The sequence below is a fragment of the Tachysurus vachellii genome, chromosome 4, assembly GCF_030014155.1.
Source record: "Tachysurus vachellii isolate PV-2020 chromosome 4, HZAU_Pvac_v1, whole genome shotgun sequence".
Taxonomy (NCBI): Eukaryota; Metazoa; Chordata; class Actinopteri; order Siluriformes; family Bagridae; genus Tachysurus; species Tachysurus vachellii.
Genome location: NC_083463.1, coordinates 27312920 through 27327967, shown reverse-complemented (window position 1 = coordinate 27327967; position 15048 = coordinate 27312920). Strand labels below are relative to the sequence as shown.

The following is a 15048-nucleotide window of genomic DNA, read 5'->3' as shown; positions in this document are numbered from 1 at the left end:
GTTCATCCATGTTTCTATTTTTGACAGACCATAACTGTCTGTAGTCATTATTTTTAGTTGTGAATTCAATTCTGTGAGTTGGGGTCTGGTCTCAGTGGTAGCTCAGAGGTTAATGTCCTGCACCAGCGACTTTTTATTTTCTTTTGTATTCCTTAGCTGTAAATGTACAAGCTGTTAGATCATGGACTATATTGTGCTATCAGAGATAATGCTATTAATTCAAGTTTTCAATTCAATTCAAGTTTATTTGTATAGCTCTTTTTACAATTGACATTGTCTCAAAGCAGCTTTACAGAACATAGAACAAAAGGTTAATATAAAGAATAATATAAAGATTAATAGAATAAAAAATTCAAGATTAATATTAGATATATTAATCTTGAATTTTGTATTCTATTAATCTTTATATTAACATAAAGATTATATTTATTTATTATATTAGCTGCTATGGGATTTTTAATATTATTTAAGTGTTTAATTATCAAGTACAAAGATCAAGAAAAACAAAAAGAATTTGTATTACATACTTTAAAAGTCACAAAAAAATGTAAGGGGTAAAAAAGATTAGTAACAAACTTTAATTACTCAAGCATTTTCCACTCATGTTCAGCTTTACCTTGGCCATGCCATTGAATCCAGTCCTGTCTTCTTAGTGTTTTTATGTATCGCTCTGTGTGTTTACTGTGTATTTTGCACTTATCTGACTGTGTGCAGGTCCCTACGTGCCACGTTGATGTACTGTGTCGCACGTTTGTCCTGAAAAAATTCTATTCCACTCTATGCATTAATTAGGGTTTTATTGAGGAATAAACGTCACTTGATCTGATTAGACATGACTAATTATTAATCCAGAATATTCTTTTCCTTTCTAATTTCCCCAGCATCTGTATTGTATACAATTATTTCAGAACACCGGCTAAAAACGGAGAATCCTTTATTCAAAAGGAATAAATTTGGCATGGAATTCATTAGGTAGTTATTGATTTCTGAACAATAATGAAATATTTACTCAAATGATTAAGTGTTATCCTGCCAAAACTGTACAAAATGACACAACATATAATTTCTCTGTACTAATAATAGAAGCACAGAGCATTTACATAAAAACAACATAAAACATAAAAAACAAACAAACTTGAATTCATTGGCAAATTGCAGTAGTGTATGAAGGACAAAATGGTTTGAGGTGTATAGTTCAGGATTGTACGTATTTTGACATGATAAATGCAACTTAACACAGTCAGAACTTTGCCATTGAAGACACCTTGAGCAAACAAACGGACTGACAATTTCTTCTTCTCCTCAATAAAACTGATCTTTTGCATGTGGGATAAAACTTTGTGAATATCAGTGACCTGATGATGGTGTTGAGTTCCCACATTTTGGGGACTTTCCATGGCAGCGCTATCGCTGTTTGAAGATGGGAGATTGTTTCGTATTGTATCGCTGTTTGAAGATTGATCATGGCTGAGTCAGATATCTTCTTCACCGTTCCTGCATCATTCTGGTGTATCTAGTCTAGTTGGAGTTTCACATAAAATCTAGACAGATTTGTTGTCTGGGTGTTGGCTGATGTACTGATAGATATACAAGGATGTACAAGGGAAAGGCTTCTCAAAATGTTCGCTATTTCAATTAAAAGACTGCTTTATACCTGAAACTTGAACATTTTCAGAGACAGGAAGCTGACAAGAACTTCCAGAGCTGTGACCCCTTTGTCCAGGTTTCGATGCCAACCAGAATGAAGGCTGGCCTTGTTTTATTGCAGTTTTCTAATATATGCTGCCTTACTGTATAAAAAGTTGAGACAAGTTCATCAACTGTTTAGTGATTGACCAATCAGTTCACATCTTGGGGGGTGTCAATAGATCAATAGACAATAATATATAAATATAAGGGACTTGTATACATACAACATGTACACTGTAACCATAACAACGATCTTACCAGCCCTAGCTAGTTAATGCTAACTGACTAGCCTAGTTTGCTCTGAGGATACAGATTTTTTAGCTTCTACTTTAGCTTCTATTTCCTGATTGGTCAAAAGCACTGGATGGTAAGTATGTTAAATTGGTAAAAGCCCTTGATGAATATTTTTCAGCTTTTTGAAGCGCTTTATTACAAACATAAATGTGGCACTCTTTTAGACTTGATCCAAAATTTAGACCTGTGTATCTCTCTCTGTCTCTGTTTCATTTCCCCTTTCTTTCTCTTAATCTTTCTTTGTTGACCTCTCCTTCTTCCTTTTCTATTTCAGTCTCTCATTTTCTTTCCCCCCCTGTTTCCCATCCTCTTCCCCCTTTCCCTTGTTCCTGTCCTCCGTCTCTTGACAGTCCTGTCTTCCTGCATTCCTCCAGCTGATCCTAGGCCAGATGGGGGATGATTCATTGTCTCCGTATGGGCTGTGATCGAAATTTCAGGCTGCTCGTGTGTTCCCAGCAGATGAGACGGCGCTTTAAGCCGCACTGCTGTTTGGGAATGTTGTAGTTCTGAGAGAGTGCGATGTTCAGTCGCTAAGGACGAGGATCTTCCTTATGTATTTTTGCTAATCTGTCTCATCTGACCGATAACATCTCCTTAAAATGTCTTTTATCAGCACACTCTGTCTTTCTAACTCTCTCTCCTTTTCCCTTTTCATTCTTATTCTTTTTTCTTTCTTTTACTTTCTGTATTACTGCCTAACTTTACATTTCACGTACACACACACACACACACAGGGCCAAATCATGTAAGAGAACAGAAGCAGACTAGGATTCATGAAAAACACACAGCCCAAACCCCACAGGCCATATACACATGTTACTATCAGATCAGAATGTCTATGTTGAGTGTATTGGGTGTGTCCAACTCCTCAGGGACAAAGAGGCCGCTGGTCCTCACTGAATGACATCATTAGCATGTGAAAAATTTTTCGTCTGGAATGGCGTGTGTGAGCAGGGTGGAAGGAAAGCACGTAATGGTCAGTCACAGGAAGTCCAGCACCGATAAAAGACGGCGTCAGACGATGACTGCCTCCTGACTGTGTGTGTGTGTGAGAAGGAGAGAGTAGTGTGTGGACGAGAACAGAACAATGCTGTGAATGAGGCACTCCCGGAGTCTAAACAGAAAGAACAGCCAGAAGGGCTCATTTCCAGCCGTTATTTTCCGGAAACACGGTGGTGATCCTATGTGTGTGTGTGTTTGTGTGTGTCAGACTGTCTGGCTTCAAACACAAACTTAAAACGTGCTTATGATTTTTGATAAGCCCTGATGTAGCCCACACTGTACCATGATAGAATCAAACGTAGCTGCATATCCGCTCCAGTTCCGTGCTGCAGGTCAGACCTGGTGTCTCTATGGAGTATCCCAGTCCCGGAGCTGATCCGATTTATAGATCTACAACAGATAGAACTGGTCCAGGTTAACAAAGAAGATCAAGGAGGTCAAAAGTTGGCAAATTTCCCCAAAAGGTGGCACGGATCCAGAGTTGGTATTAACGAAACCAAACAAAAGAAATCCGGCAAAGTCTTAGATGACTAGGCTCATGAGAGTTTCTTCTTATCAATAACCCATCGAGGAAAGTTTCTTTGCAGCATTTGCTGCAGTGTGCAAAAATAAAATTCAGTGCTGTTTTTAACACTTTCTATCAGGTTACTTGTATTGTAGAAAGATGCTTCACTTTCTGTTGCTTGGTGTCGTCTGTTCATGAGTTTGACAACATAGACTAGTGTTAAGTAACACAGTATTATGTGGTAGCAAATCGGATTGGTATCCCATGACCGTATTGGTACTAATAAATAAATATAATGTGGGATTTTTTTTTTTTTTTAGTGCCACATTCAGGACCAATTCATTTCTATTATTCAAATACAAGCAAAGAAATTTACCTGGTGGACAAACCTGAGAGATGCTTTTTAATGTATTTTACGATATTAAGATCAATTAGTGATATTTGATTAAAAAAGTTAGGCAGGTATAAGACGGATAAATGTAATGATGATAATGTAACAGTACATGTATGAGATTATTAAGCACCAGAATCCATTGTACACTTTAGATTTCATGTAATGCTCTGCTGGGGGGCTGTTTCCACAGATGATGAAACCCATTGTTGAATTAAATAGCATTGTGTTACACAACGTCTTGCGTAAAGCCTTAGCCTATAAATGTTTTAATCTCAGAAACGATCCTGCAAGACTCAAAGACTGAAGATTCACTTGGGCAATGTTCAGACATGAGTTGTTTTTTTTTTAAGCCTTTTAAGCCTTCAAGAAAATGAGCAAATCTGATACGACTAAATCAGAACGGAGTTTGTTTACATGTCGTCAATGGTTACCATAGTAATGACATCAGAATAAAAAAAAAAGGTTTAGCTGGAATACTATCAAAAAAGTCAGATTTTATGTGTGATGTAACATTCGCAGTAAATTATTTTAGTTACAAAAAGCAACCGTGAAGAACATTTTTCTTGATATACACTGACATCCAATGTTTAGGAGATAAACTATGTTTTATTGCCTCATTTCATCCCGTGTCTTTAGGAATGAGGTGCATTATTATTTGTTTAAGTTCCAGTAACACTGAACAGTTTTCTCATGTGCACCTTATATCAGGAACTTAACAAGCACATTTAAGACACAGCTAATTAAATTATTTTTCCTCACCCAAAATAATTGAAAAAAGGTAAAGCGCACAAAGAGCTGAGAACAACATAATATCCAAACAGTTTTTTTTTGTCCTTATTGAATGACTAGTCTAGTTTTTCTTAATTTGTGGAATTTTCCTGGCTTTGGTTCAAGTCATTAATATGAAATGTCTGAGTTGAACAAAAGGTGGATGAAATACTCCTCGATTTGAAACCTAAGAGATCACATTAGTGAACATCCTTCTATGTAATCTTACAAAAGGCTAGCGGCTCTCGCATGATACAAACATTTTTTTTGAGCTGATTAGATTTTTCTTAATGCCACATTTCTTTAATAAACAATTTACGGTGTAATATGAGGCCAGATTTTATGCAAGTCTTATACCTTAATGGGTATCAGGTTGAATCCTATCAGGTTGAAATTCAATACAGACAATGCAGCGTTTTGTACAGAGTACCAGCTTGTTAGCATTGCTTGTCCAGCTTAAATAGGCTAGTATAGCTTTAAAGAAAATGCATCACCCCCCCCCCCCCCCCCAAAAAAAAAAAAAAAAAAAAAAGGAATGATCTTTAGACATGATTTTATGTACCAGCTGCTGGAGTTCTTCTGTTTAGGTTCTTTTGTGAATGAACCAAAAAGGTTAGCATTTGAGTTGTTCCAGGTGTTTCCATTCATCAGAATGTTAACACCTCCTTTTCTGGGAAAGCTTCAGGTATCAGGTCGTAAAAGAGATCAGCTCAGTTTCAGGTGTGTCAGTTGCTGTTTGCTCTCACGGAAATGGAACATTCCTCTGTAAACAAACCCTTAACCACGAGGATTTAACCTACTGCTAGCTACTGTCTCTATTTACATCCTTTTGATGCCTTTGAGCTGCTGTCAAAAGACATGCTTCTTCAAGGATATGTTTTATGACTTTGAGAATGATTTGTGAATACTTTGTTTTTGTTTCTTTTGAAAAGCCAAAAGTTTTCAACTTCTATATCTCAGAGCAGGCCCAGCACGTTTTCCAGGTTACATCGACATCAGCATGGTGCTATTTTACTTCATGTCTGCTGTTAAAAAGCAAACACAATACTATTGTTTGTGGTTAACTGGATTCTGCCCAGTACAATGTGTAAGAAAGAAACAAAAACAAAAAGATAGCATGTGCTGTTTGAGGAAAATAATCAACGCCATGATGATTTGATGCAGTCTGACACAAAGCAGAATTACTGTAACCACATCATAGTTGATTATTATTCCCTTTTTGAACCATAGAAATTTGATGATGATTACATTAAAATTTTTCAAACATTAAAGACATTTATCCGGGATGATTTTGATTGTTGACTGACTGTCGTTCAGCATGCAGAAAAGATTTCCAGCATACATTTTTAGCATTCTTGGTTGAGCGAGCGAGCAGTGTGGGAGAGAGGTAAGAAGTTCATCTGTTCATTCATTATTCACCTGGTGTGTGTTAAGGCAAGAAGAACAGTGTTAAGACCAAGTGTATGTGTGCCTGCTGCTTGCCTGCAGCAATTTAGCTGTAGCTTGGTGAAACTTGTGGGAAGATTTACACTTCACTTCCTAAATGAAGTCTGACATTTGCTTGAAATGTCTGAAAGTTCACATGTGCTGTTTACATTTGGTCTGTTCACTTCTATGTACTTTTCTGTGACTTGAATAAATCTATTGACGTTTTTAATAAATCTTGCATTTTGTTCAGCTTGGTTTATGTGACTTACATGTTTATGAAATAATGTTTTATTTTGGTTATTCCCTTCCTTATAAACTGATAAAGTATTGTTATTTTTTCCCCCATTGAATCTTCTAGATCTTTCAGGATCCCATTTGCTTACAAACTCATTATTTAAGAGTTCTGGCCATTAAAAGCTGAAGCTAGTATAGTTTAATCATGAGATATTTGTCTCATTTAGCACTTTTCTGCAGTTATGTTCCATGTAATTTTGCCTATGTTTAAAATGAACAAATTTTGCCTTGATAGTCATTGTACGGTTTTGTAGTTTCATTTGGCTTTCTGCATACTGATTGTTTATAGTGTAATAATTTGTTTCATTGCCTATGTAATGGCTGTGTAATTTTATATTGCTGTTCTTGACTTCTGGATTTATGGGCACCACTTTGCCTCTGCTACCAGTATCATTTCTGTCGCTTTTTTTGGCATCTGCTGTTTTTCTCCTTGTCAAACACAGCCTATGTGTGGCATCTATTTTCAGTCTCCTTCTCAGTTAAAAAGGCCTGCCGACTGTGTTTGGCCTCAAGTCAGCCGCAAACACCAAGGCCAGTGTAGGCACTGAGTTCCCAACAGTACCTTTGCTGCCAGGAATTCAGGCCACTTTAGGATTTTTAGAACAATCTAGGATTTCAAGTGGTAAAAATGTCATAGCTTGGTCATGGGCTCCAGGGCTCACCTCCTTGTTATACCTCTTGCCACAGCTCCATCATAAGACCTATTGGGCCTTGCATGGGTCTGTCATTTTATTCAGTGGTTCAACTTTGCCGCTCTGTTCTACTCTTCATAGTCTAGTTCATTATGCTTCTGAATGGCCTATGGAGAATTATATTTGTCTTTCATGGATTCAGTGGTCCAGCATTTAGGCTTACAATTGCTCTATGATTGTAGCCCTTAAGACTTGTGCAGCTTAATCAATTTTACTTTCATGGCCTAAGAAGTACAGCTTGGCATTATGCCTTTTGGGGTAGCTCCATCGTAGGCCCCTGTGGGTTGTGCATGGCTCTGTAATGTGTCTAGTGGTGTGGGTTGCATTGGACCTTTTGGTGCAGCTCCACCATAGTCTTCATGGAACATCCCTGGACCAGTTCTCTTGTTGCAGCTTCATGGCCAATCTGTGCATTGGACTTCCTTGCACAGTCTCATTATAGACCCAGTGCTCCAGTTTTGTAATGGACCTTTTGGTACGGCTCCACTGTACACTTTATAGTCTGTTTCCGCATTGGGCAGCCTGAAGCAGCTCTGTTGAAGGACTCATGAACCGGCTCTCCATAGGGACTCCTACAACAACTTTATCACGGACCATATTGGGCTTCTTGCTTATTGCGCCATATTGGTCGTCTTGATGCAATTACATTGTAAGGCTCATGGCCCATCATTGCAATGGGCCTTTTGACACAGATATGGACCCCATTGTCCAGTTCAGCATAAAGACTTCTGGTGCAACTTTGTGGGCCCTGTGGTATTCACTGTGATTTCCATTTCAGAGCTGCACTCCACTTGGCCTGACGTTACGACCTGCCAGTAGCTGGCTTGATTTGTGGCCTTTCTGCTCCTTTGTTAAGAGGCATTCATAGTCAGGATTATATGCTGCACACCATAATTGAAGACAGTGTTACACCAGCTGTTCTGAATGTTCTTGATTTTGTGTGTGTGCGTGTGTGTGTATATAAGTATGTATGTGTGTGTGTGTATGTATGTATGTGTGTGTATATATATATATATATATATATGTATGTATATGTATGTATGTATGTGTATATATATATATATATGTATATGTATGTATGTATATGTGTGTTACATATAAATGCTAAACCTGAGTATGTATGGATCTTATGGATAATGCTAGTGATTATGGTCAATTTATGAAGGGCCTTATCTTGCACCTGATTTTTGTCATTGGACATTTTTATTTCTGGGGTGAAGCAAAGCTCAAGTATTTTGTAAGGACCATAGTTGTTCTGAACAGCAATCAGCTTTAAAAAATAACAAGGCAGTCTTTTTAAACAAAGTCTTTTTAAAAATGCTTCTCTATTAATATTTCTGTAATATCAGGAGCACTCATTACTCATCTTATAAAGCATTGATGACATCCAGAGACAGTTTGCACCATTTGAAGACTGGAATGTTGTGTATCTCTAACTAGGGAGCCATTTTCAGACCAGCTCTGTGCCCTACATTACACATTCTTGATGAAAAGGAGCAACTGCAGCCATCAACAGCCTCCCTTCTCTGGAATTTCTCACCATGTTAGTGCTGCACCACTCCACATGAGACTCTTCCACTGGTGTTGGCTTTCTTCTCTTATACATCATGGCAAGTCTGGGTCACTGGGTCATTACAGCAGATGAAACCTGTATGAGTATTTTTTTTTCTTTGGCCTGTGAAAGGCACAGGTTTTGGCAAGCACCCCGGGGGCTCTTTGCTTATCACCGTTCTCAGGCCTGCAATATCAGCGTTATGTTAGAACAGCCATGTAACGGATATGGCTGTGGTAGGGGTGTGGCGCAGCATCATAGCAATAAGACCGTGCACAAACTGGCGTCTGCTCTAAGCAGGGGTGTTGAGGTGTGTTTACACTCAACTCTTTTGTTCTGTCACTCAAATTCTGGAAAAGGTCAAGAGGTTGCTGCTCCGGAAGGTTCGTGTTACCGTGTTCTTCACTACACCACAGGTGCTGCAACCTCATACTTATAAGTGACTTTAGAGATATTATCATTTCTATTATCTTATAGCATATTCAGCTTATTTGTTAGTACATTAACCATTGGTTTGCTATGCCAGCAGTTATGGTATGCATGAATTTATTATAGTGGTGGACCAGAACAAAGGTGTCATCTCAGGAAAAAATTACTGCAATAACAGGACTAACCTTAAACTAGACTATAGCAGCAGCTGTCTTGTACATGGACATGACAATAACATTTATTTTAAACAAGAATTAGAATCAGTTATAGTGACTGAAATAAAAAAAAAAAACTTTCAGTATTGTAAACAGGGTTGTGTTCAACGTTAATGGTTAACTCTAGTGGTATTTGTGACTTCTAAAGTCAAAATTTGTCTGCTTGCTTAGAGTTCATGGCAAACTTCATGGAAGGTTAAATTTGGCACCTAGGCCAAGTCTAATTACAGCGTAGGGTTACTTATACAGAATATTTTCTTGGTAATTTAACAAACATTAACTTTCCTCTAGTTTTGTCTTGTTTCTGCTATCATTTTCCATAGCACAGACCAGGTGTTTGGGTTTTTTTTTCTCTCTTTTTTTTGTTTTAAGTAATTAACAGCCAAATAGAGTTAAGGAAGTATCAGCTGATCCTTTTTCCAACTCCATCCAGCATAGCACAAAGGAATAATTTTGGCCAATCACATACACTATGTAGCACAAATAAATTCTGAGCAGAACTAAACTAGAGGATTTAGTGTGCCAAATTTTGTACACCATCACAAACCTTGTGCCCTTGTTCCACTGTGGTTGTGCCCCAAATTACACATCGTCACTATAAAGTCTACAACATCACATTTTGAATGTTACTATGTGATTATGGGTATTCTGTAATCATTAGGACAATGCCTGTTGAGAAGCCTTAAAAGATTGCCTGAGAGCTCTGGATATTATACAGGAACAGGGTGTGGGTTTAGACATAAATGAGACATGTGCTTGTAGATCTAACTCTTACTATCAGTGCTATCGAGTTGATGGATTTGTGAAGAGACCCAGTGGCTTTCTTGTAAACAAGCCATCAACGGAGCAAACAGGCATTCATAACATGGAACTTGGAGTAACATGGAGTAACAAAAAAAAGGAATATAAAAACCAGCTGGAGAACATTTGCACTAAGTGTTTTCATGTGCCATTTTTAGTCATGTCCAAAAGCATAATGGAGAGTTGCATAGCAAAAAAATCCCCTGGTGCACTGTTATAAGTCCAAATAATGCACCCTTGGAGGTTCAGAACACCCATTACACCCAGGCTACCTGTGTGACCTATGTATATGGCTGTATCGTTATGGTCTTGTGACCTCGATATGTTGACAGAGTTCTATTTCTACACATGAAATGTTAATGTGCTGTTTTGTTCACTGTCATTATTGTAGTAACTCATGTTAGCTTTTTCTCCCCACTCCAGTTCTATGTGCGAAGAACTTGTCCAAGAAGGACTTCTTCAGTAAGTAACCATTTTGAATATTTTGCTGTCCCTCAGCATGTCGTCACTAAGCAGTCAAATGTTTCATCTAACAGATTTTACAATAAGTTGTCTCAATCTTACATCAAGTACAAAGGCCATGTCTATTTCAACAGCAATGATTAACACAGAGATGCATTGTGGGAGCGATCATGGAATTTACTGGAGCTCTTTTGATTTTTTTTTTTTTAAATAATAGTATGAATATGGGATAAAATAATGCAATGATATAGAGAAATAGAAAATAATAGCAAAGAATTACTGATACAACCATGAAGATTATTTTACAGTTTCAGCAGATCTTAATGCTAGATTTCTTTAATTGCCACTACAATTTTCTAAAAATTATAGGCTTTAATTTATAGCATGTTAGAAATAACGCATTACTATAAACATTTTATGTGAATTCTAACCAACATTAATTTATCAACACATTCTAACTAATGAGATTTGACATTGTCACAAAGCAGAATCTAACCACAGGGGTTGCAAGCCGGTGACTTTTGTGCCGGTCCCAAGGCCGGAAAAATAGAGAGGGTTGTGTCAAGAAGAACATCTGACAAAACGTGCCAAATCTAATCAAGCGACTCTTCAGTGGGAATTCCACACCAGATTGGTCAAGGCCTGGGCTAACAACGACCACCACCGGCACAGGGTGCTGGCGGAAATTGGATTACTGTTTGTAAGTAGGAAGGAGAGGTAGGAGAAGGATTCGTAGACAGAGAGAGAATAGATACTCTTAACGTTGGTACAATGACAGGGAAAGGTAGAAAGCTGGCAGACAAAACAGAGAGCAGAAAGGTAGATAATACTGTGTGTGCAGGAGACAAGGTAGAAGGGGAGCAAAATATGTAGTATTGGAGAATGATACAAAATGTTTTATTATGGTGTGGATAGGACGAGAAATGGACTAGGAGTGATCCTAAAGAACAAGTTTGTGAGGAAAGTTTTAGAGTTGAAAAGAGTGTCAGACAGGGTAACCAGTTTGAAGTTAGAATTTGAAGGGGTGATGAATGTCATCAGTAGTTATGCTCCACAATTAGGCTGTGAGTTAGAAGAGATGTAGAGAATCTAGAGTGAGTTAGATGAAGTGATGGAGCGTATTCCCAGATGTGAGCGAGTAGTGATTGGAGCAGACTTCAATGGGCATGTTGGTGAGCGGAACAGAGGTGATTAGGATGTGATGGGCAGGTTTGGTGTTAAGAAAAGGAGCCTAGAAGAGCAGAGAGGAAAGATAGAAAAGAAGACCAAGTGGTGAAAGTTGAAAAAGGAAGAATGTTGTGAGGAATTCAGTCAGAAGCTGAGACAGGCTTTGGGATGTCAGGAAGAGCTTCCAGATGACTGGGAAACTTCAGCAGAAATGATCACAGAGACAGGTATGAGGGTCCTATAAAATAGACAAGATTGCAAGGAATCACAGCACAGAGTTAAGAGGGATGTGGCCAAGGCCAAACAGAAAGCATACGATGAGTTGTATTCCAGGTTAGACACGAGGGTAGGAGAGAAGGACTCGTACAGTTTAGCGAGACCGAGGGATAGAGATGGGAAGGATGTGCAACAGATAAGGGTGATTAAAGAGATGGAAAGGTGCTAACAGTTGAGGAGAGTGTGCAGAGAAGTTGGAAGGAATATTTTGAGGAGCTGATGAATGGGGAAAATGAGGGGGAAAGACAGGAGGAAGAGGTGAATATTGTAGTGCAGGAAATAGCAAAGATTTGAAAGGAGGAGGTGAGGAAGGCTATGAGGAGAATCAAAAGTGGAAAGTCTGTTGGTCTAGATGACATACCTGTGGAGGTCTGAAAATGTCTAGAAGAGACACCATTGGAGTTTATGTATGACAGGGTGCCAAGAGAGGAGCTATGGTAATGTATGAAGATGTCAGGAGGGGCAGAGAAGTAAGTCAGAGTAGTTCAGGATATGTATGAGAGGAGTATGACAGCAGTGAGATGTGCCTAAGGTCAGACAGAGGATTTCAAGGTGGAGGTGCGGCTACATCAAGGATCGGCTTTGAGTCCCTTCTTGTTTGCTATGGTGATGGACAGGTTGTCAGATAAAGACAAGAATCTCTGTGGACAATGATGTTTGTGGATGACATTGTGATCTGTAGTGAGAGTAGAGAGCAGGTGGAGGAACACCTGGAAAGGTGGAGGTTTCTCTTTTAAGTATTTGGGGTCAACCATCCAGTGGGATGAGGCGTGTGGAAAAGAGGTGAAGAAGCGTGTTTGGAGTAGGTGGAGAAAAGTGTCAGGAGTGTTGTGTGACCAAAGAGTGTCAGTAAGAATCAAAGGAAAGGCATACAAGACAGTAGTGAGACTAGCTATGCTGTATGCGTTAGAGACTGTAGCAGTGAGGACAAGACATGCGGCAGAGATGAGGATGATAAGGTTCTCTTTAGGAGTGATGAGGATGGATAGGATTAGGAACGAGCACATCAGAGGGACAGCTCAGGTTGGCAGGTTTGGGGACAAGGACAGAGAGGCTAGATTGAGATGGTTTCGTCATGAAGGATGTTGGAGATGGAACTGCCAGGTAAGAGGTCAAGAGGAAGGCCAAAGATATGTGGATGTGTTAAAAGAGGACATGAAGGTAATTGGTGCGAGAGTAGAGGATACCGAGAATAGAGTTAGGTGGAAACAGATGATTTACTGTGGTGGCCCCTAACGGGAAAAGCCAAAAGTAGAAGAAGAAGATTGTTACAAAGCAGCTTTACAGAAATTTAGTATAAATGTGACAAAGTTTCACATTTATAGTTAATAGCAATCTCCTGATAGATTCTGCTCTGAATTGTTCCCGATCAAATTAACTCTGGTCATTTTTAGACTGGTCATGAACACACATTAGCATATAGCTCCACTGTAGACAAATGTTGGTTACTTTATTTTTGAGGCAAATATAACTAAAATGTAGTGGAGGGCTGTCTCACCCAAACGGTTTTCTCTAAGTAGATTCCCATGTCCTTTTGTCAGTGTTCTTCAGTTTTGTGCACAATGGGTTTTTGCAGCTACATGCTTTCATTCCATCCAAACAGGAGCCACATCAGATTTCACTTGTTTAATCAGTTTATCTTAGTATACAAACATCTAGAGAGTGTGCGTGCAATTTGGCTGTAATGAAAGCCTTCAGTTCCACTGGCCCTTTGTGAATAAGACTGAAGAATCCTGCTTCATATACTGTACTGTATTCCCCAAACGTGTGCCTGACCATTACACCCATGTGTTTTATTTATGTATTTTTTTTGTACATCCCATTCCAGATTTAGTTGCCTTTCTGCTGTTGTGATATTTCTGAGAAGGCTTTCCACTAGATTTTGGAACATGGCTGTGGGAAACTCTGCCCAGTCCAGCCACAAGAGCATTAGTGAAGTCGGGCACCAATGTTGGCAAAGAGGCCTGGGCTGCACTCAGTCTTGCAGTTCATCCCAAAGTTGTTTTGGTCAACGCTCTGTGCATGACACTTGAGTACCTTCACTTCCAACCTAAGCAAAACACACCTTCATAGGATTCCCTTTGTGCACAGAGACTTGGTCCAGGCCCCTTAGTTCTAGTGAAGAAAAATTCAATGCTACAGCATAAAAAGCCTTCATATAAAATTATTAGAATTTGTCTTTGAGATAAGGCCAGCATATGGGTGAGATGGTTTGGTGTCCACAAACATTTAACCATAGTCTACATGCTTCAAATTGTATAAAAAAAAAAACATCATATTACACACCATCCCGGGTATAATAATATCTTTAAGCTTATAAAGCGGAACCATGTTATCATTTACAATAATCATCTTTTTATTATAATTCTGGTCTTGGCTTGTGAATTCAGCCTTTAATCTCTTGAGTGAAATTATACCAAATTTCAAAAGTAGAAAGTCTGTGCACTGTGTTAGAACTACATGGTGAAGCTTGAGTCATGTTTCAGTATTTACAAGTGTGTGACTTTCCTGAAGGAATGGACACAGTCTGAGACATTTTGTTAACTACATAAGCCTCCACAGCCTCAGGGCAAAACTACAAAAGCATGTTTGTTTTGTCTGTAATTGATGTTTTGACTACAACTGCATTTTGGTTATCAGGAACATTTTAATTCTTTCTGAATGCTTCCTTTTCCTAAATTTCTGAAACAACTCCCCATGTTATTGACCCACTAGCTAATTCAGTTAGATTTGGGATGTGATTGACATTTAACTTATACACTCACCTTTTTCACTGTATTTTTTTTTTTTCTGTCACCTGGACTACGATATAAACACCACCGTAGTGGGAAATCCCAACATGGTGTACAAGTAAATGTGACTGAACAAGTCTGACCTGTACAGAAATACACACGCTTCTCCTATCATTGCCTGAGGAAAACCACATTTAAACAAACACTGTAAAAGACATGCTCGTTACAGCTTCTTAGCGAAGGAGTTCTCGTTTATGAGTCACAAAGAATCTGTATAATGTGGACAGAGTTATAGTTCTGTATGTCCTCTCAAAATCTCATGCACTGAGTTATTTATAGGATCTGACT

General features: G+C 38.7%; 1 protein-coding gene across 1 annotated transcript in view; it reads left to right on the top strand.

The window, feature by feature from the left end:
• LOC132844840 (E3 ubiquitin-protein ligase SMURF2-like) overlaps positions 1-15048 on the top strand; it is a 58326-nt gene that overhangs the window by 10709 nt on the left and 32569 nt on the right. Inside the window, exon 2 of the mRNA XM_060868671.1 lies at positions 10487-10525. Within this exon, the coding sequence (XP_060724654.1) occupies positions 10487-10525 (39 nt within the window). The remainder of the gene's footprint in view (positions 1-10486; positions 10526-15048) is intronic.